Raw genomic sequence first — 21,842 nt, 5'->3', positions numbered from 1 at the left:
TTCGACCTCCTCCACTTGCACACAACCTAACCGCTCCTCGGTCGCTTTTCACACCGGGCGCAACTGGGGGGGGGGGGGGAGAATTGTCGTTTCACGCAACATGAGAGCGCCTACTTCCTGCTGGCGTTTATCTGGCGTGTCGCTTAACTGTCGAAACGGTCGGCGCAGCTCATCATCCGTTCACCGACACAGACACACAAGGTGGGTGGTGAAATTGGTGTCCTGGGGGCTAGTGTGGGGAACGCTAGATGGCCATTGAATCAAAAGGACGCTGAAAAAGTGTCGGTAATTGGAAAGGCCCCCGGACAACGCGCACCCATGCATCCTCGGGGAGCTCTCGGCTACCTACAGCACAAGGAAACACATTTTGAATTAATCTACCTAAAGCAAACGCGTAAATGAATTTGCCTCCGGTTGCGACAGAGTTTTGTTGATTACTTTTTTGTCCCCTTTGCTGACTGGCTGGACGTGTATTTCCCCCCCCCCCCCCCCTGTTGTGAGCTATGGACAGTTTTTCGGCTTCTTCTGTTCGACCAATTTTTACTTCGCATCACGTCAAACGGTAATTAATGCGCTCGTCGTTTTGCTTCTTTAATTTACACAGCCTTTTTTTCTCCCTCTCTTTATGTTCGGTGAATATAAGCGTTGAACGGCACAATTTAAAAATTGACAGTTGCCTTTCACGGTACGCTTATTTATGAGTTTCTGAAAACATCCATTTAATTTCGTTGCCAATTAAGCCGCCGGTTCCAAAAAAAGAAATTAGGCAATAGGCAGCGTTGTCGCTTGCTATTCAACATAATTTCATTTTTCACATCATGGTTTCTAATTTGTGTGTTAACACGAAATTTTCCATTTCTTGGAGCGAAATTATAATCTACTACGGCGCAACTGGTAAACCGTTACGCGTAATGTAAACTTATTTCTGGCCGGGGGGACAAACATAAGCTTTCGCCAAAAACCCCTAACCATCAGTCAGAAACGTTTGCGTTTCCATTTCATCATCCCGGCAAAGTTGACCTCACCACACACAACCAGCCTTAGTGGAGCCGTGCGCCTTGGAGGCGAACGCATTTCGGCACTTTTGGCAAATCTTTGCAAAGCCATCACGTACGTACATTATGTGGTGAAAGGCGATGGCGTCGGTTGACACGACCTTGTCGAACCTCCGTGGTGTCCCCACAGTAAGCGAAGGTGGCTCCCGGATGAGTGTGAATATGACGCCTGCTCCTGCCACTTCTCCACCGTTGAGTGCCACTCAACGTGAGAAGTCAACAGGCAAAACGGGGATGGTTGAGGGCAGCTAGTTCCGGGGCCGAAAAGCATACTGCCACCAAAACATGCAGGGAGGGTTTTCCGCATTGGGGCCGTAGCCTAGCTGCTGGCTGAATGGGATGAGCACGATGAGCTGATGGCCTGATCTTTGGATGGATGAACACGCTGTGGTGAAGTGGGTGTGAGCAGCATTATGAGGCCAGGAAACAGGAAACATAAAGTTGAGCTGGTGCTGCTGCTTGTTGTTTCGCTCGTTGCTGGCCGGCTGGTAGTGTGCGATGCGAGGTGCGATGGGGACACACATAAGCAAATGAGGTCAAAGCGGCCGGGCACCATTGTGTGACGCTTCTGCTTGAAGGCATTTTATTGCCCGGTTAGATGTTTGAGTGCTTACGCTTTTTGTGTGGTCGTTTGTAGCGCTGCAAAGGATCCAGCGCATTAGTGTTGGGTGGTGGTGAGATGGGCGTAATAATGTGACGGAAAAATGTCATAAATAATAGCAAATAATGTTAGGTGGCGGTGGTGTGATTTGCTGCACGGGATGAATATGTGTGTTGCGTATGTGCGTAGGAATAAATCATATTTGTAAGCGCACATCATACTTAAAAAGGATGGAGTCATAAGCGTGTAAGCACTGATGAACAAGTAGCATAATTGCTAATATGCCGAAAATCCACAAGTGTAGCTTGTAAAGATTAAGTATAATTGTGAAATATTTCCTAATAAATCGTAAATAGACAATTAAACTTAAATAAATTGGAATATATCGATATAAACAACAAACAAACAAATTAAAAATATGCGTTCAAACAAATATATTCGCCAGAACATCGTTCGAAACGCTTAAGACTGAGGTCAGACGCACCGAAAATCCACCGTAACGAAAACATAAAAGAGTAAATAGAACAATACACTAAACAACAACTACTTCTACCACTTCTACTATTACAACTACTTATAATAATAATAATAACAAAATTAATAATAATAATAATCATCATGATAATAATAATAATCATGATAAAAATAATAATAATAATCATGATAAAAATAATAATAATAATAATAATAATAATAATAATAATAATAATAATAATATAATAATAATAATAATAAAAATAAAATAATAATAATAATAATAATAATAATAATAATAATAATATAATAATAATAATAATAATAATAATAATAATAATAATAATATATAATAATATAATAATAATAATAATAATAATAATAATAATAATAATAATAATAATAATAATAATAATAATAATAATAATAATAATAATAATAATAATAATAATAATAATAATAATAATAATAATGATGATGATGATGATTCGCTGCGCCTAAGTAGAATGGCAGTAACTGAACATTCAAAGTGTACAGTTAGCTTGAAAGCATTTTATACTTAAAAACATAGAAGGATGGTCATTATTGATGTTAATATACAAAAGATTACATATTATACTTATAAATTTACACTAAAACAACAAATGAAATAAAAGGAAAGTGAAGGTAGCTTGTATTGAGATAACAAGATTCTTAATATTAAGAAATACCTTTAACCTTTAAACCCCTTTACACAATCTACAAGCACAAGTTAAACTTAAGCACTTCCAAGTACTTTGATTTTATTTTATTTTATTAGATTCATGATTTTATGCAGCAATTATAACTGTCAAGACTGAACGCCCTGGGGTCAAATGGTTATGTCTTATGTCAGCTTCATTCCCGGGAATAAGAAAAACATCCCCAGGAAAAAAACCATTAAAACCATGAATCATGAATCATCAAACCCCGGGTCGGCGGAGAAGGGGAGGGAGAAAAACTTTCTTCATTGCAAATTTTATGGTTCATCGGCTTCAGCCTTAAACATTTGAGCCCAAGAACTAATAAAGTGAAACTTTTTTGATCACTCCAATGAAAACGAATGGTTTTCCGGGATGTCCTCCGGGAGCTTATTCCTTTCAGTGTGTTGAAGGAGGAGGGAGCGGTTGCTGCTGCTGCTGTATCGATAGCAGGAGAAATTGTTGCCATCGGGCAATTTGCATAACACATCGACGATACGAGGTGAGAAACGGTTTGCTCCACGAGCTACCAGAAACGATCGGGGTTTGTGGGTGAGAGTGGCTGAAACGTACAATATGTGTCGTACGTGCTAGGGCGCCTGGGATAGGTGCTTACAAGAAGGGATTGAAATTGCTTTCGCTAGAAGTTTTGAGTGAAGAATTGCATCGTGAACTGTGTTCGTGTTTTTTCACTACACAATACGCTACAAACAGGAAGGAAAACATCACACCACCGGAGGCAGAAACTCATACACTGCCATTGAGGGGTAGGAATGATGTGTGATGTGTGGCTGTACATTGAACTGCAGCTCACGAGCAAGCTTCCTTCGCTACAGTGTTGCGTACAGCTTTTTTATCCATTTAAAAATGCTTATTCCACCTCACGGTGTGAGAAATCATCGATTTTTCGATTATCCTTAGATCCTGACCGAAGCATAACGATGTGACAATTCGCTTACAAAGCACGCGGCGTATAGATGATGAGACAGAAATTAATGAAACCATATCGCGCGGTGCACTTTTAATTAATAGTAATTGTATTCCAACTCCATCCTGCAGTACTGGTGGTGGGCTGAGGGAAATAATTAAAGTGAGCAATTTACCGCATTGCCCCATAGCATCCGTTTGGTTGGTTGGTGCAGCATTTTGTGTTCCGTTTCCCAGTACTAACCGGGATAGGATTAAATAATGTATGCCAGAGGGGTCGTTTTTTTATTTTTTGATGTGTGTTTTCGTTGTGCAATTTGCCACGTTGATGAGTAATTTTACAGAATGAAAAAAGCGCGTGCGACCCGCTGGAATCATTCATCCACAAAGCGATTAATTATTGGTCACATTCGTACGCACGGTGAGAGGTGAGGGTTGTTGCGAGCTGATCCACACAGGCTTGATCAGGGTAGGATATTGAATTTATTTGTCGTATGATTTTATCCATCATTTAATTTTGCACATGTGTATGTGTGTGTGTGTATGTGTAATTGTGGGCCATTTTTTTTTGCTTTGAATACCATTTGCACTCCATGCGACTCTCCGGGCAACGACCAATTAATGCACACCACCCTACCCGCAGCGTGACTGAAGGTCGATTGATTATTGACAGCAATGACGTTTGCGGTGTGGTTTAGTAATTGGCTTTTAAGCTTTGCTAAGCTCCACCCCCAAAACATCAAGGGATGGGGTGGGAGAGTGGAGGTGAAGAGTGAGTGGTTTTGCTAATACGAATTAATTTAGAGCGTGGCTACGTTTTAATGCGGTTTCTCGAGTTGTTGAGTATTTAATTGTGGTTAGAAATGTGGTGACGCATGGTGAGAGTAATTGGAATTTTCCAAGCATTGTGGGTAGATTTCGAAAAAAGAACTTATTTTAACTCATGTTGTTGTAATTTGTACTAGTTTTTTGCGAGTGAATAAATATGCTCACCATTTTGTTTTATTTTATTGTAATTTACAGCATTTAAGCACCGACTGGGTAGAGCATGATTGTGAACAGGCAGCTGAAGCTTTTATAAGGTTTGTAGATTGTATATCTTGTTGAAATGCTTATTTATTTGTCAGCAACAATTTCAATTATTTCAGCAGCTACAATACGCGTTTCAATAAAAATAACTGATATAGGGCCCCTTTCCGTTTTTAGATCGTAGGCTGAAATTTAAGCCTATCAGCTGTTTGCATTGTATAGCAGTTTTCGAGCAGCTATCCTAGTCGGTATAATATACAGGTGGGCTTATCCCAAGGTGTATGAATTTATAAGGCTGATTTTTATTACTTCTGCTTCGGAATGAAGATTTTAAGAGTGTTTTGTGTATTTGTTAAGCATCCAGAAAGCCTGTTTGAGCAAAAGTTTTCACCTTTCAAGAAGTGACGTTCAAATTTGTTTATAAAAAAACATGCTATGAGACCACCTGGACTACATAGACTTTGATACTAGATTCCACCACCTGATCTCTTTAATGCACCTTGGTATAGATGAAAACACGACCTTGTTTTGACATGTTTTCGAGCGGGTACTCGAGTCTAATTCAAGCTCTGAGGTCTATAATCAAGGCTGAAAATCGCAGGCTAGTTTTGTGTGTGGTTTTGTATGGATTGTTGACATGATTTCAGCCTCCAACTGTCAAACTCCATATAAACAAGCTGACTAGAATCGTGAAGGGCCCCATAATAGGATTTACTTGCCATACTATACAGAGCGACACTCTGCATACCTTTAGGCGTATTGTTAGAGTATAATAAGTAGATTATACTACAAAACAAAATTAATGACATTTTATAGTTTGCAAAAATGACATTTCACAGTTTGCAAAAATGGCATTTCACAGTTTGCACAGTCACAAAATAATATTTCTTCCATATTAATTAGCGTGCGACATACAGTGTTTCTTGCTTTTCTCACTTTTTCTCGCATCTATCCCGCCATAAAGCGCGACCTGCTTTGAAAAGGGGAGCGCAAAACATCAAAGTTCCCACCCTTGCGGGGCGAGTTAGTTTGGTTGCCGGCTGCTAACGAAGCAACAAAACTGAAGGAAGCAAAACAAAATCTACCACCACCATAGAACAAAATACCCAACACTGTACCCAAAAAAAAAAGAAGTAATAATACGTACATGTACATGCAGCCGGACTCGTGGAACATTTATGTCAATAAAATTCGCCACATCCAGTCCAGGCAGTGGTTGACAGGGAGGGTCCCCGCAGCGGCAGTTGCCTGCCACCGGGTAGCTGTGAATATGCTTTTATTTTTCGGCTTGACCGGTCGGTCGGTCGGTTTCCGGTGCTTCAAGCGGGCACTGGAAGGCTGGAGAAATTATGAGCCCTCGATTGAGCGCTCAATCGAACGTGCGAACGTGTACATGGCATGGGTCATGTCACTCCCCGTTTCGGGCTGCCCTTTTTTTATCGCCAAAGCCTCCGGCACCGCTATCGAAGCACCGTTCAAGCATGATTGCGAGGGAAGGAGCAGCTAACTGGGGGTAGACCTTGCGATATGCGGCTCATAAAATGGCCGTGCGTGTGCCCTTTCGGGCGTGAATGCGTTAGCCTGAAGGGGTCCTGAAAAAAACCCCCGATGAAGGTAATTTTGCCCGAAGCAAAAGCATAAATCATACATTAGTTGCGAGGGAACGGAAATTAATTTTATATTTGTCAATATTGAGCGATTGCACGGGCTTGCGGGGTCGATTGGATGGTGAGCTCATACACGCTCGTGGATTGCTTTTTTCTTCTTCTGACGAGTACTGGTAAATGTTATGCGTGTGTTTGTGAACCCGTTTCACAGGGCAGCAGATTTCAGCTAAACACAGGATCACAATTTTTTGCTTTCACCACTCAGTGCAACGGTGACGAAATTTGTATTTTATTGATGCGTGCGTTGATCATGGATCGGGTGCAACGAGCTAAAAACAGTAGCGTAAAAAATGATACAAAAGCGTTGAACAAACAGGAAAAGTGTGCACACGTTGATCACACAATTCTCGCCCCATCAATCGGTAAGAGCGTTGATTGAAGGTTTTTGCACGTTCAGCAATTCGCAATTTAAGTTTACTTTTTGTTTTTCAAATCACACGATTGCAACGTATAAGGGAACAAATGGTAATGAACAAGTATGCAGCAGTGCTCGAATCGGACAGAAATGGAAAACCGGCACTGTCACGCAGAAAAGCTAAATTATTCAAAGTTGAATGATGGTAATAATACAGGGAAAAATACGAAAATTTGGGGACATTTCAGCTGTAGCATAAAGATGAGCTGATTTTTGTTAGTATTTGTTTTCATCACAACGTGTGGTACATTTAATAATTTATTAAATAAAATGAAGTGGAAAAGCACTAAGAAAATAGCATAGTAATATGTGGCGCAGCAATTTCCACACAGTTAACAAGAATATATAAGCAAGTACTACGTATTGACAGACGATTAACACTATTACATTAAACCTTATTTACCTTTTTTTTATCTCATAAAATAAACATTGTATAGGTTTATCGTCACATTTTTTATTTTATTGCAGAAACACATCTAAATATTCACCAACTACCAGGCGCCTCCATTAAGTATGAAAAGCTTAACACTAAAGGTCGCATTAAACCTTGCGTGAAAGTAATCGAGATTTTTTTTTTAAATATTTCATTGAACATTTATCAGATTATGGCTTATGGTACACCAAAAGAAAGGATATTTGATTCACCAACTATTTAGTCTGTAAAACATATTAACACATTTCCTTGTGATTCCCCACTGACCATTATATTTTCACCGTGAATCACAAGGAAATGCATTTAATTTATTAATTCAATTTTTTTTAAAAAATATTCTAGATAGTTGGGACATTGAATTTGCTTTCTTTTGGTGTGCGAAAGAAAATTTTTCGTAAAAATGTATTGAATTATAGTAGAAAACCCAAAATATCACTTTCTATTTTACTGGGGCTCTAACACAGACTTAAGTTTTTTCAACTATTACTTGTATAAAATGGAATTATTCCTCTTTTTACAAAACATTTGGTGATTAACTCTGTGTATAATGCAAGTTTTTTAATGGATTTATTCGAAATGTATTTTCCCATTATTGACGATTGCCAAAGTTCTTAATAATAAGTTTATCCAAGATAATATTATATGTATCACAGATTGTTAAAATAAAAAGTTTAAGTAAACTCATTATTAAATTCTCTGGTTCAGTCTATTAAAAAATCATATTTATAGCTCAACGCTCTCCATTCAAAGTATTGAAAACTAATTTATGCAAGTTATGCTTCTCCTCAAAGATTGGAAAAACAATCACAGGGATGTGGCCATTGATGTCCTCCAAAATTTTAACGAGCTCGCCTACCTTTTTATTTTTATTTTTTGTTCGCCCACCATAGCAACGGAAACAAACAATCGAATAATTTCATAAGTGAACAATCATTGCTGTCGGAAAAGTGGCACCCTCAAATCGAAACATTCCGCTCTGCCCAACAGCTGCTGCTGTGTACCTTTCGATTCGTCAAGCGCCGGCCAAACAGTGCCGGCCAGGGCAGAAGAAAGTCGAAACTTGCTATGTCACAATTTGCCGTTCCAATCGGATCCCACATTGTTTACTTTTCCGGGGAAAGCCATCCGGCGGCGTGAAGTTTTGTGTTCACTAGCCGTCCGTGCGCTTTCCTGTGCAAAGTTTTCAGCAAACGCAAACGCAACAACAAACGATGAGATGAGCGCGAGGGGCGAATGGGATGCGCGGACAGTACTGGCATGAAAGGCGACAGGAAAAAGGAACTTGCGGAAAAATAAATTTCCAAAAGGCCTCGTTATCCCGTAGCACTCGGTCCGTAACGTCTCTATATCCGGGGCAACAATCGAACGAACGAATTCGCAAAAAGGCAAGCACACACACACACCGACTCACTATATTGCTGTACCCATCGATTCGAAGGTTCGATTCGGGCGTGCACAAGGACCGACACAAGGAGCCCTCATCCTCAAAAAAAAAAAAAAAATGCCAATGAAGCACGGGATGCTAGCCTAGCTAGATCCGACCCAAAACCTCTGCGCCCCGTTCGCTGGCCATATGGAAGCGGGCAAAACTTTGCGCCATTTGTCAGTGCCGCAGCCGAAAGCCAAACGGAGGGGTTTTAAATAGTTTGATGTGGGTGAAGTTGCCAGAAACCCGGAGGAGGGAAAGTGGAGAGAAAAACTCCCTACAAAAGGACGCCTGGCAATTCGCAAGCTTTTGCGAGCTTTGGCTCGGTAGTACAGCTGCCGGAACTGCTTGCCTCCAGCACTGCTGAGATGATGATGCCCGGGATGATTCGTATCGTTCGGTAGATGGTTGATAAATTTTCTGTCATTTCACAAACCATTCGTTCCACACTAGTTCCGAGAAGGCGAAAGTGCGCAGTGCCGGCTACCCCGTTGCAATTAGGGGCGAAATCAATCCATCACAATTTAAGTGCTTCGATCCAGCGATGCCAGTTGGTGTGCACGCAAAGGCGAGCAGACTGCTCGACGGGTGGGAGAGGAAAAAAAAGTAATCCCCCATTGAAAGTTTTGCAAGCCTGCTCCGTTTCCGTTTGTAGATCCCGGCGATTGAGGTTTAACTTTTCATCCAACTTTGGAAATCAAGTGCTTGGAATTAATCAAAAACGCATCCCACCGAGGGTATTGCGGGTGAGGTTGGGTACGATAGTTGGCAAAGTATCATTAATACCTAGCGTTTTTTTTTTGTGTGTGAAGCAGAAGTTTTCCAGATGTTCGATATTCGATGGGCCATGAATGGGTTTAGGTGTTCGGCAGTCTATAATGAATTTTAATTTATCAACCCGGGGCAAAGGCTTCGTTTGCGACCGTGGTGTGGACTTTCCAAACGAGGAAGCAATTATTTTTAACTCGATTGTGAGTAATTCGTTGCAGAAAAGTTAAATGTCGGTGCGTTTTGTTCCGTGACGACTGTGTGGAAGAAAATTGAACCGTTTCGGCGTGGAGTGTGAAAAGAGAATTCGTTCGTTGTGATAGTTTTCACTGGGGTTGTTCAATATAGGCACAGGAATAGGTAGAACAAAAATAGTAGACTTTTTTATATTTGTTCCCACTGCTATAAAACAACGGTCAGAGAAAAAATCAGGGAGGCATTTGGGCTTTTTTATTCATTTTAACATAAAAGTGAATGGAACAAATTGTGTGTGTGTGGAACTGTATCAAATTTCATTAATCGACCAGACCTTTAATCTTGAAAACTTAAAAAGTTTTATTTTTCATGAATTCTTAATTAATATTTGTTCCGTTGAAACCAAATGATGTTACGTCTGTGAATTGCAGAACCAGCATTGAATTACTTTCTGTCCGTTGACAACATACAGGGTTTTCCAAGTCACTTTCGTATGTGCACATTGTCATTCCCTGCATCCAAAATGTTTTTCAACAGTCTAATGGTTTATTTGTTTCAAAATGAAATTTCAGTTTCAACACATGATTTGTTTACATTCGAAACTGACTTGGAAAACCTTGTAATAATATGCTTCTTGTACAGGGAATATTCGTTAAGCGCTCTATAATATTGGCTTGCTAAGCAACATCCGTGACTGTACGTATCGATTTGATGACAGTTGGTGCTTTTGATCATAATGATGCTAAAACTGTGATCTATATAGGCAATTTTCATGTGACAGATTTGACCGAACTAGTGGCTGAAATCATTTCAACAATCTGTACAAACCCACACAACAAAATAGCCTTAGATTTTCCGCCTGGATTATTTCTGTGTGACAAAAATGTTAATAATCTAAGATTTGTTGCAGTTTGATTTAATGATAATTAATGATTGGGAGCAATCCCGTGATACAGTCGTCAGCTTGAACGAATCAATAACATGCCCGTCGCGGGTTCAAGCCTAGAATGGACCGCCCCTTCGTAGCAAGGATTGACTATCCGGCTGCGTGGCAATGGATTAAGTCTCGGAAGCCTGTATTATAGGCCGGCATGTCCGCGTAAGACGTTACGCCAATTAGAACAAGACGAATGGATTGATTTTTTTGGCTGAAGTTAATACTTGATCCATTTAAAAAATACTATAATCCATTTCAAATAGAAAAAAAAAACTTTTTTAAAATCTATCTTTGTTTGTGACGATACAGGGTTTCCCACGATTTATTGGTCAGTTTCCATAATCACGTCTCACGATTTATTCATCGTATCCCATAGATTTTTGGTTCGTTCCCATAATTTATTGGTATCGTCCAATTGGCAAACCCTGTAAAATCCGTGATGCATGATGAAATCCAATATGATGGAACCTGACGAATATTGATGCAATTCGAATGATGAGCATTGTTCCACTGATAGGTCGAAACGTCAGCTTTCAAGCTTGAAATAGGAATGCAGAGTTGTTAGCAGTGCTGCAAAATATTACTGTCATAAATGTCATAAATAAAATCTGACTGAAACAATATCCATGTCAGCGTCACGTGTTCAATTGTGATAATCAGAGGTGATACTCAAAACGGTTGGGGTGACCAATGCATGTTTCGTGAAATTTTTGTGACCAACGCTTGATAAGCAACTACGTCATGACTTTTTTTTACTGAGATCAGTTTGGCAAAATGTCACTGACACAGTCGTGACAAATTCCGGCTGAAACAAAATCATGTCAGCGTCACGAAGTCTACTGTGATGATCAGAGGTGAGACTCAAACAGTTGTTGCGACTGTCGCATGTTTGGTGACATTTTGCGCAATCAATTCTTGGTCAATCACTTGGTCAGGCATTTTCAGTCGGTGATCATCACGATAATATGCAATAGTAGAGATTCAGGATTGAATTCACACATAAAATACTATAATACAATGAACGAAAATCAGCCAGGAAAACAAAGAACATAAAATAAAAAATTTTAAGAGAACGGAATGAAGGAGAATACAAGTATAAAGTGAAACAACAAGGCTGCATGACAAAAGGTTCAAATGTCTTGTAAAGAATATCACTAGAACTCTCGCGTGCAGCCGATCGCGCTGTAGAAAAAAAGAAGTTGAAGGCTATCGGCGTAAATCCGACTAACGTGTTCAGCCTAACATATAATCAAATTGCCCTGAAATTACAGGAAATCTATTCCCACTCAAAACTCCGTACGACACGAATTTCAACCACTTTAAACAAATTTAATAACCGTTAAGAATGGAAACAAAACGATTATGGTACAAACAAAATCAAACACACCATAACCTCACCAGTCAAGCGATTCCTTTGATGTCGGGTTCATTCGTTTTGCATCCACAAGGTCTGGAAATGATTGGGTGGGTCTGGAACCTGTAAAAGGAAAGCAGCCCGATAGGTGGCTGAAATAATGCGAAAGGAAACGAAACGAGCGATATTGCAAACGAGATGAAAATAACATCATGCCGGCCGGGCCCTTAAAAATATCAACTTCTACCCATTGCTATGCTAAGGTTTCACAAGCATGGGAAGGAAGAGACACGGTTTTTTTTCTCTTGTTTGTTTGTAAGATGCGTGGAAGCTTTCCATTTACAGTGTCTATGTACTGGTATGTGTGTACTGCCCGTGGGAAAACCGAACCGAAGAAGAAATCTTTACCAAAAGTCGGCTTTAACAGCAATAGTACGCAGAAAAAAAGACGCATCGCCTTGGGTATAGCGCATTCATATAGGGCTTTCCCGGTTGGGTTGGGTTGGTGGTGATGGTGGCAGTGTGTTTGAGAGAGAGAAAACGCACCAAAAGACGAATGAATGAATAAGTAAAAACTCACCTTGAAGCTCTGCAAAGGTTTTCCTGGCCTGCTCGTTACCATGGAAGGAGGGAATTGGAAAGAAAGGTAAAAGAATCAACAACGCAAACCAGCGAAAGAAAAAAAAAGCCCCGTAACAAACTCAAAAACGTTCCGAAACCACATTCCGCAAGGTACAATCGGTTTCCTCGGTGTGTGTGTGTGTGTGTGTGTGTGTGTGTGTGTGTGTGTGCGTGTTTTTTTCGACTTCATTTTCACCGTTATGGTTTTTTCTTGTGTTTTTACATGTTTCTTTTTTTTTTTTGTTTGACTGCCGCTACTGTTCCCATTTCACAGTGAACCCGTGTACGGAAGGAAGGTGAAAAGCTCCCGTTTCAAAGTGAATCAAATCGAAGAAATGCGGCAGCATAACCTTCAACTTTCTTTCCCCCACCAAGGTGTGGGGGAGGGAGGGAATTCCACTGTGCCACCACCCAGCGGCAAAAGGTGGCAAAATTCAAAGGCTTCCCCGGCTGTTTTTTTTGTTCCCTCCCCCCCAAGGGTAAAAGCCCGTTGGTAGACGAAACACAGCGAACTAGTTTCGGTACAGCAATTTTGATTACGGTTTGCGTTGTGCCAAAATTCACCGCTCCCAGGGACGATGTCGGCGCCGGTTTGTGCCAGGTCGGTATGGTCGACCGCCGCACGACGTCAAGCGACGCCAAAAGACCGATGCCATTTTGGAGGTGGGGGAAGAACCAAACTTCAGGGCGTTTGGGGCTTTCTTTTTAAAAAGAAGGAAATCGTATAACATTTGCCAGTTGCGTAGGTCGCGGTGCAAAGTCCCCCCCCCCTCCCACCCTTTACGTTCCGTGTACGTGTGTGACAAACTGTTATTCCCATCTACTTCTTGTATGTGTGCGTTTTTCTTCCCGGTTTGGTAACCCATCATCATACTTTGCTTAATCTTTTTTTTCACCTTTTCCGCTGTTTTCCATCCAAAAGGCTCGCTAATGCCAAAATATCACTTCCGTTGAGTGTTCTGAAACTTTTTTCTTCTGCCTCCCCCGTTTGTACTGTTTCCGATTGAAGTTGGGTGCTTTATTTGCTTTCGCGTTGGCAGCAGTGGTGGTTTAGGGCTACTTTGTCGCTGTCCAATCGTTTGCTGGCAGGATGTATGTGTGTATGAGCCTACAACATTTGGACAGGGGGGGGGGATGGGGAGGAAACGAAGGAAACTTGAAGGCGGAAGCTATACTTTTGCATGCCAACTTTCTTATCTTACTAAAGGAAAAAGACAGAGAGAGAGCGAGAGCAAGAGAAAAATGGAGGGGAAAAGTTGGCACACTGTGAAAATCAAGCGGAAACAAAATGGGCACAAGTGAAGGTGCAAAACACACAAAAAAACCTCCATAGCCTCACATCACGCCATGTGCAAACACGGTCCTTTGCAAGAGTTTAAGTTTTAGTTTTTCCCCACAATGATACATGTTGATGTGGAATTGAATTGAAAACGGTCAAGGTTAGTCAGCAGGGCTAAATAATGAAAGGCTAGTTTTCATTGTCTAGTGTGTTTTTTCTTTCTTTTGGATTTAGCTTTTTCCGACTTTTAGCCGTATCACAAAAGGGAAGTGAGTTATTTCTTTTCTTTCTGTGCTATTTTTTTTCCTTATCAGATTCGATAGTGAGCAGAATACTAATGAAAACGCTTAAAACATACAATGAATGAAGATATGGTGACATTGAGAATAGGAGTGTTATCTAGATCCAGTATCAATTTCAGGAAAAAAAAACTGGCTACTATGTCCTTCATACAGGGTTTTTCAAGTCATTTTCGAACGTAAACATTGTTATTCACCGCGTGCAAAATTTTAATCCGCATCGATCTGACATTTCATTTTTATCACAATAATTTTTAATTTCTTCAGCATGATTTTCAACACTACAATTCTCAACGGGTGATGCGATCCGGCTTCCAAAAACGGTGAAATAACGATGGCAGCAGCCCGATGGAGAGTTGAAAATCATGCTGAAGAAAGTAAAAACTGTTATGGCTTTTTTATGTAAAATTAAACTAATTCAATTTGTATTTCATAATTCACTTAAATACAGGGTTTTTCACGTCAGTTTCGAATGTAGACATTGTTCTTCACCTAGATGTTTTTCAACAGCTTTAAAATAGTTCATTTGTTTCAACATGAAATTTCAGTTTCAACACATGATTTTCAACACATAACAAAGAACTGTCAAACTCAATCCAGCTTGAATCGTGTTGAAAATCATTCTGTAGAAATTAATAATTATGTTGATGGAAATGAAATGTCAGATCGATGTGGAAAAACATTTTGCATGCGGTGAGTAACAACGTTTACATTCGAAACTGACTTGGAAAACCCTCTCTTTAAACCTTATTTACAGGGGTTTTCAAGTCAATTTCGAATGTAAACGTTGTTATTCACCGCATGAAAGATGTTAATCCTCTTCAATATGATATTTCATTTCCATCATCATAGTGTTCAGTGGCGGATCTAACGGTAGGCGGACTAGGCGGTCGCCTGGGGCCCCACCGATTTAGGGGCCCCGTAGATCGCCATTCTATAGTATGCCTTATGGACAGAGTACTAGCGACAAGGGCCCCCGGAAGGATGGCCGTTGGGGCCCCAACTCGACACAGGGCCTGTGACACAGGGGGCCTCAACTCGTCTTTCCGCCTAGGGCCCCCGATACCCTTAATCCGCCATTGATAGTGTTTAATGTCCCCAGTATGATTTTCAACACGTCTTAAATTGGATTGAGTTTGACACAGTTTATTGTGATTTGTTGAAAATCAGGTGTAAAAACTGAAATTGCATTATGAAGCAAATACACCATTTGTCAGCTGTTGAAAACCATCTTGGAACTGGTGAATAATTGTGTGCACATTCGAAAGTGTCTTGGAATTTTTAACTAATCCAATGACGTACCCGCTGAATAGCTTGATTTTGAATAGCTTCCTTTGGCCTTAGACATTGCTAACTGACGCAGGGAAATCCTACGGCCTACCTTTAGTCCAAATGAAAGAGCCTAGTTTGGATGCAATCTTACCTAAGTATTTGTTGCTTATTGGTAATACTGATCCAACAAACCATAACTTAGAAATGATGAAAATTAAATGTCAGATCGAGGTGAAATAACATTTTGCACGTGGTGAATAGCAATCTGTACTGACTTGAAAAAACCCTGTAAAGAGACTGGAGTTTAGTTTAATTTATTTTTTCATTCATATTTTCTTATTTTTTAAATCAAATATCTACTGCATTTGTGCGTTTTATATTGTTTGCTCTTTATCATGCTAACGTACAGCAAAAACTAGCAAAGCGGCTTTTCTTCGCAAATCAACCCACTTATTTTCCAAACTTTCTCCTAAACGCTTCCAGAAGCGTACCACGCTACGTGTTGTTGTTACGTCTACCCGCTTCACCCGCCACCAGGCGCCCGGTCCATCATTTGTCACACAATGGCCTTCCTAAGAGCGAGCAGACGAGCGTAAAAGTGTGAAAACTCAAAAAGGATGCAATCCAAATAGCATTTTTACTCACCTTCCCCGAAACGGTAACGGTGCTAGTGAGGGAGTACTTTGCTTCCCTTCCCATTACCGCCTTGCTACCCACCGCGCCCCACTCCAACCGACGGTGTCAACTTTAACTGCAAATGATTTCTAACCTTTTACCTCGGTACAACAATCTCATTTCCTTTCCGTGTCGTCTTGTTTTTCGTTTTTTTTCCATTTCAGCTACAACATGCTTCTTCACATCGCAACGCAGTGAATAGAAGCCGTGCCATCAGCGGAGCGAACCAAGAGAACAAGAACGAGGAATAGAGATAGAATAGAACGGAACCAGATAGCAATGTTGCACCATTGAAATCCATCCACACCGTTGACAGGATCATTAGTGACGTTTAGAAGCCGTACCCCTGTAGGGGGGGGGGAGAAGATAGCAACATGATCACCGTGAAAGGCCTGCCTCAACAGACGGTCCCGTACGGGTCGCTACAAACGTCGCTCCAGCAGTGCGTGTGTGAAAGGTGTACGTGTGTGTGTGTGTGCTACTGTGGTGGTGTGCCTACGACGACACGCAAGCCAATGTGTTAAAAGTTAATTGAAATCGGACTGTATAGAAGAAAGCAGAAACAAAGCGAAAGCCAGCGCCTTTCACAGCAATTCACACTTCGGTACAATTAGTGTACAGAACGAAAGGAACTGTTAGGACACACTTGCAGCAACAGCACACCGTTGCACATGTAGGTAAAGCCTGGCAAAGCAAGCCGTTTTTGCAAGCACCTCAAACAAGTGCTCGTCTTCACGGGTGTAGGTGTGATGTGACAAGAGCAATGCAAAACTAGTCAACACAGCTTTCACAGCATTCACACTTTCTGGAAAATTTCCCACGCATTAAAAGTTGTTTCCTCCCAGTGACAAACCGTGGCAAATCTGTGTGAAAACGGAAGTGGAAATGTGGTGCATGGTGCATAAAAGCTGCACATTGCACACCATTTGCACACGGTACTGGAAAGTGTGTGTGGATGAATCGGTTGGTGACGGTAATGAATGATGATGATGATGGTAATGATGAAGTGTTGCAAGTGATATGTCACCGTGCGAGTTAATGGGTGGTCTACAACAGGTTGGCCTAGTTTTACGTCTCCCGTTTTGTAGTGGATGTGTAAAGTAAGCAAAAAAAAAAGTTTCTGAAAGTGTATTTAAAGAAAAAAAAACGATCAAAAAGTGAAATACTCCTTTTAAAGAGTTTAAGAACGCAAACAATAACTACTAATAATAATAATAATAACAGTGACACATACCCGTTCGAGCTTCAAACTTCAAAACCTTCAAGCACTGTCTTTTATCAGTCTTCAAAAATCGTAACCGAATCCGAAACGCAACGTCCACACGTCCTCCCTTGCTCGTAACGAAACGCACGTGCCATGGCTTGGATTTACACCGGTACCGATCTAAGCTATCTCTGTTGCTGCAATCAAAGGCATCTTCTAGCTGTGATATTCATCTTTACCATCGTCATGGGCGCACCACACTCGGGTAAGTAGTAACGGGAAAACCGCTTATAAACTTGCCATGTTCATTGTTTCGTGTTCGTGTTCCTCTTTTTTCTCAGTCACACTCCTTTCGCTCTTCTTTCTCTCTCCGGGAGGGGGGTCTCATATGGTTTAGGAACGTGTGTTTTCACGCCACTGCTTCCTGAGATCCACCATTAAAACTGGATCCTTTCAGCCGTTGTCGTGGCTGCCGCGTTTTGCCTAACATGGCGCACAAACAACACTACACTTTCACGTGTGTGTGTGTGTGTGTGTGTGTGTGTGTGTGTGTGTGTGTGTGTGTGTGTGTGTGCCGCATGAGCACACACGCGCAAAAGTTTCTGTCGTGCTGCACATCATTATCCCCCGAGGAGGCAAGTGGCAAAAAATGTGCCGTGCCGTGGGAAAAAAAAGAACAGCCTGCTAAAGTATTCCTCAGGTGGCACATTCCTCGAGCACTCACTGTAGCGATGAGCTGTAGCAAAACAATTCCGCAGGTTCATTGCTGGGAGTGTATTGCAGAGTGATGTATGACACCAACAAAAAAGAGGCCGTAAAGCAAAGCCGTTTGAGTGTTGGAGGAAGAGGGGGGGGGGGGGGGGAGAACACAATCAAATTCCGTACAGTTTGAAGCGTTTTTCGTTTTATGGGAACATTTTTTCACAAAAAGGTTTTTTGGGCTCATCAGCGCTTTTGATGTAACGTGCGGTGCTTAGTGAAGAGATTGTTAGTTTATGGATTGAAATTAGCTTCATTTGCTATAGCCATTATTGATGCTATACTTCGAATTTATTGTTCGTTTGATGAACTATATAATTCCTATAAATTATGAATGATAAATAATTGCAAAATTCTTATTACATTTAGTTGAATGTTGTGAAGTAATGATTTTTCGCAATAATAATGATTGGAATAATAACCATTTTAGCGAAAGCAGCCATAATTATTCTATTTCACGGGAATATGCTTCAATTAATTGTGAAATTATGTTAGAACCATTTGCGGGTTTAATTCATTTAATTCATTGTTTCGTATTTAAAGGTAATAATTAATGTTTCACAGAAAGTAGTGAATATCATTCCGGTTTATGGAAACTTGTATTTTGAAACGTACAGTAATGTTGCTTCTATTGAATGCAATTTAAATATGATTGCATTTATGCTTGTTCGGACTCTAGTTTGAAATATTTTAGATTGAGTGTAATTTAAGGAATGGTTTAACTCTGCTACCATGCTATTGTCGTTGGTGACCTTTAACCCGAGATAGGTGAGTTCTGGGACGACTTCAAAAGTGCGTTCACCTTGTTGTTGGTAGGGTCGCTGATGCGTGCCACCATCAGTTTGGACTTTGCCTCGTTTATCTGCAATCCGAGGTTCTCTGCCGCCTGCTTGATCCCTTGGTAGGCTTCTGCTACATAGGAGAGCCGCAGACCAATGAGATCTATATCAACAGCGTATGCCAGGATCTGGGTTGACTTATAGAAGATGGTTCCCGTAGTCTCCATCCTCGAGTCGCGGATGGCTCTCTGTAGCACCGGGTTGAATAGGAGACAGGCGCGCAGACCCTTGGCCCCCCTGGCGCAGACCCTTGGTGGTAGCAAAAGGTCCTGAGAGTTTTCCATCCACCTTCACCCGGCAAGTGGCGTTGGTCATAGTCATTCGTAAGTGACGTTGGTGAAAGGTTTAAATAATTTGTATTATTATTGCATCATTTTATGTTTTAAAACTATTCTTGAAGTGTGTTTTTTTGCATGTATTAGTTGTTCAAATTTGGTTCAAAATATAAAACTATTTTTAAATAAGTTTCTTTATTTAATGTGAAGATATTCACATGGCAAACATAAAACATTAAATAGTTAAAAAAAAAAATTAAAACCATTATTAATTTTTAAATTAATTCAATCCATTGTTTTTACATTCCCTCATCATTTTTTGTTACTGCTTTGGAAATGTTTTTGCCTCTGTTCAAAATAATTTTCAAAATGTATAAAATAATTTGTTGAAAAAATGTAAAAAAAAAACCATGCGTCATATTCAAAAACATCTATAAAATATTCAAACTCACTTATTAGGAATAGTAATTAACTCTAGCTTCTAGACCAGCGGCCTCCACACTTTTCGGTTCTGGTTCTCCAAAGTTGTTTAGGCCCATTTTGAAGTTACCTTTAGGATACTAGAAAATACTAATTGAGTATATAAAAATTCTACCGATTTCTTTTATTGAATTTTGATTTTCGTCTTTCTAAAGTAAAAAAATTCATTTTTTGATTAATTGATAAAAAAGCTATTTAATAAATAAGCTTTTTATTTTAACCTTTACCATCGCGGGCCGCATTGACACAGGCTCTTGAGGGCAGAAGTTTAAAGACACCTAGACCGTAATAAATGTATTGCCTTCAAAGGGATCTTAAAAATAACGTTCATTGTTCTCTATTCCCAAAAGCATTTGGAGACTTAAATAGAGTTTCAAGAGGTGCCCAACGCGCATAATGCGTAATGAAGTGTCAAGTGTGTGTTAAATTCACAAAACATATGTTCCAGTATCTATTCTTCGTAAATTGTTTCCTTTACACATGCATATATGATGCGGAACCATTCCAATAGGTTTGTGGATCTTGTGGAAAGTGTGGGTTTGCCTTATTCGTAACCTTTTCCTGGGGGGAAATATTTACACGCAGCCACGCAGTGTTGGAATATGCGTCTCAAAAGGTTACGGAAGACCTTGCTGCACACCTACACCATGCTTTTCCAGCTAAAGTATGTAAAATTTTACGAAGAGCGATGCAGAATGGTAGCTCCATTTTCCACGTAAAGAAAATGTTCCTGTCAACGACATATTCTATAATTGGAAAGCATTCCAAGGTCGCTGCTTAGCATTAAGCTAAATTATTTCTGCTTACTGAAAACATGCATTCAAATATTGCTGCTTGATAGCTCAACTCATCAAACGTGAAATCGATTGACAGCAGTGTAACTCAATAAAACCGATCCTCATAGTTTAAAAGCAAAAAAAAACACGTAAATCCGGAATCCTTCCAGCAAAAAACGCTTCCACCGCCCACTTTTCGTTTGCCAGCTGTTATAAAAATATTTTTCCCACCTTTCCGCACAAACATTGCCATCGTTAGGAAGTGGAATCAGTTTACAGCCATCTCACTCATTGCACAAACATTGAAATTAGTTCTACAAGTGATATCCATTAACATTCATCTCACCACAATTATCAGCTCGCTGCGGTGCCACAGAGTATTTACACACAAACTCAATTTAATTAAAATAATGGATCGGTTTGAGCCGCCCCCTACCCCTGTCGCCGCAGTTCTTGCATTCCCTCCCGGATAAACCCTACAGGCACAATACGTTCGGCGCTTGGGCGTTTAGCGAATAATAAATCTACGCCCTTGGGGGCGTCTTTTGCGCTTCTTCGTTCTTGCGCCGCGAGAAGCTTGGAAAGCTTGGAATCAACGCGCAATAAATGCGAATGCTGTGCACACTCTCTTAAGTGATTCGCATGATCCATTAGCTCGCTGTTCGCTCAGTACACTCACAGTAAAGCGCACGATACAGTTTAACAACAATCGCTTTGCCCCTTTCATTCCTGCAAGATGGGATCTTTTTTTTCTTTCTTGCTCTGCTTTCCTTCTTTCTTTCAACGCCCAAAGCCAACTCTGACGTTCGGTTGGTATCTTTTCTCCTGACAGCTGAATGTTGACAATTGCTGGCGCTCAGGAAGGGCATTACTACCCACTCGCTGACACTCTTTTTTATTTGCTTGAAAAATACATTTGAGGTTATTTCAAAACCACCACAGTCAGCATAACATTAAAACCAAGCGGTTGGGAAGGACTGAAGCAAAACAAAAAAAAATACACTTTTCCACACAAAACAACAACATCCATCAGCGGGTAAGAAATGCTGGCGATTTGTGCTTTTTTCCTCTCCCCCTTTTCGCCACCATCTTCTAGCAAACATCAACCGGGTGGCGGCGGGACGGGGCCAACTGTTTCATTTCCACCGAAATCACAGCCCCCACTGCACACTTGACAAGTTTTGGAGTTTGACAAAGCTTACCGCCCTCTTTTTTGCTGTTGCGTTACAATTTTTTTTCTCTTTTGCTTTTTGTCCTCCCTGCTCTTTCCGTTCGTCAACGCTCTTCAACAACTCCTTTGCGCGGGAGACAAAAAAAAAATACAAGATTCGTCCATTTGTTCGGTTCGTTTACAGTAGTCGGT

The 21,842-nt window shown here is 40.6% G+C and overlaps 1 protein-coding gene across 5 annotated transcripts in view; it reads left to right on the top strand.

Annotated features, from left to right (window-relative positions):
• LOC121596716 overlaps window positions 1-21,842 on the top strand; it is a 79,567-nt gene that overhangs the window by 38,060 nt on the left and 19,665 nt on the right. For 3 of the 5 annotated variants that reach the window (XM_041921903.1, XM_041921904.1, XM_041921902.1), the window contains 2 exons: window positions 4,800-4,858; window positions 16,311-17,615. In XM_041921903.1, the coding sequence (XP_041777837.1) occupies window positions 17,504-17,615 (112 nt within the window). In that variant the 5' untranslated portion in view covers window positions 4,800-4,858; window positions 16,311-17,503. The remainder of the gene's footprint in view (window positions 1-4,799; window positions 4,859-16,310; window positions 17,616-21,842) is intronic. The other 2 variants (XM_041921906.1, XM_041921905.1) reach the window with 1 other exon arrangement.

Source organism: Anopheles merus, chromosome 3R (genome assembly GCF_017562075.2).
Source record: "Anopheles merus strain MAF chromosome 3R, AmerM5.1, whole genome shotgun sequence".
Classification (NCBI taxonomy): domain Eukaryota; kingdom Metazoa; phylum Arthropoda; class Insecta; order Diptera; family Culicidae; genus Anopheles; species Anopheles merus.
Note: the sequence above shows the minus strand (reverse complement) of the source record. Positions and strands in the feature narration are given on the sequence as shown.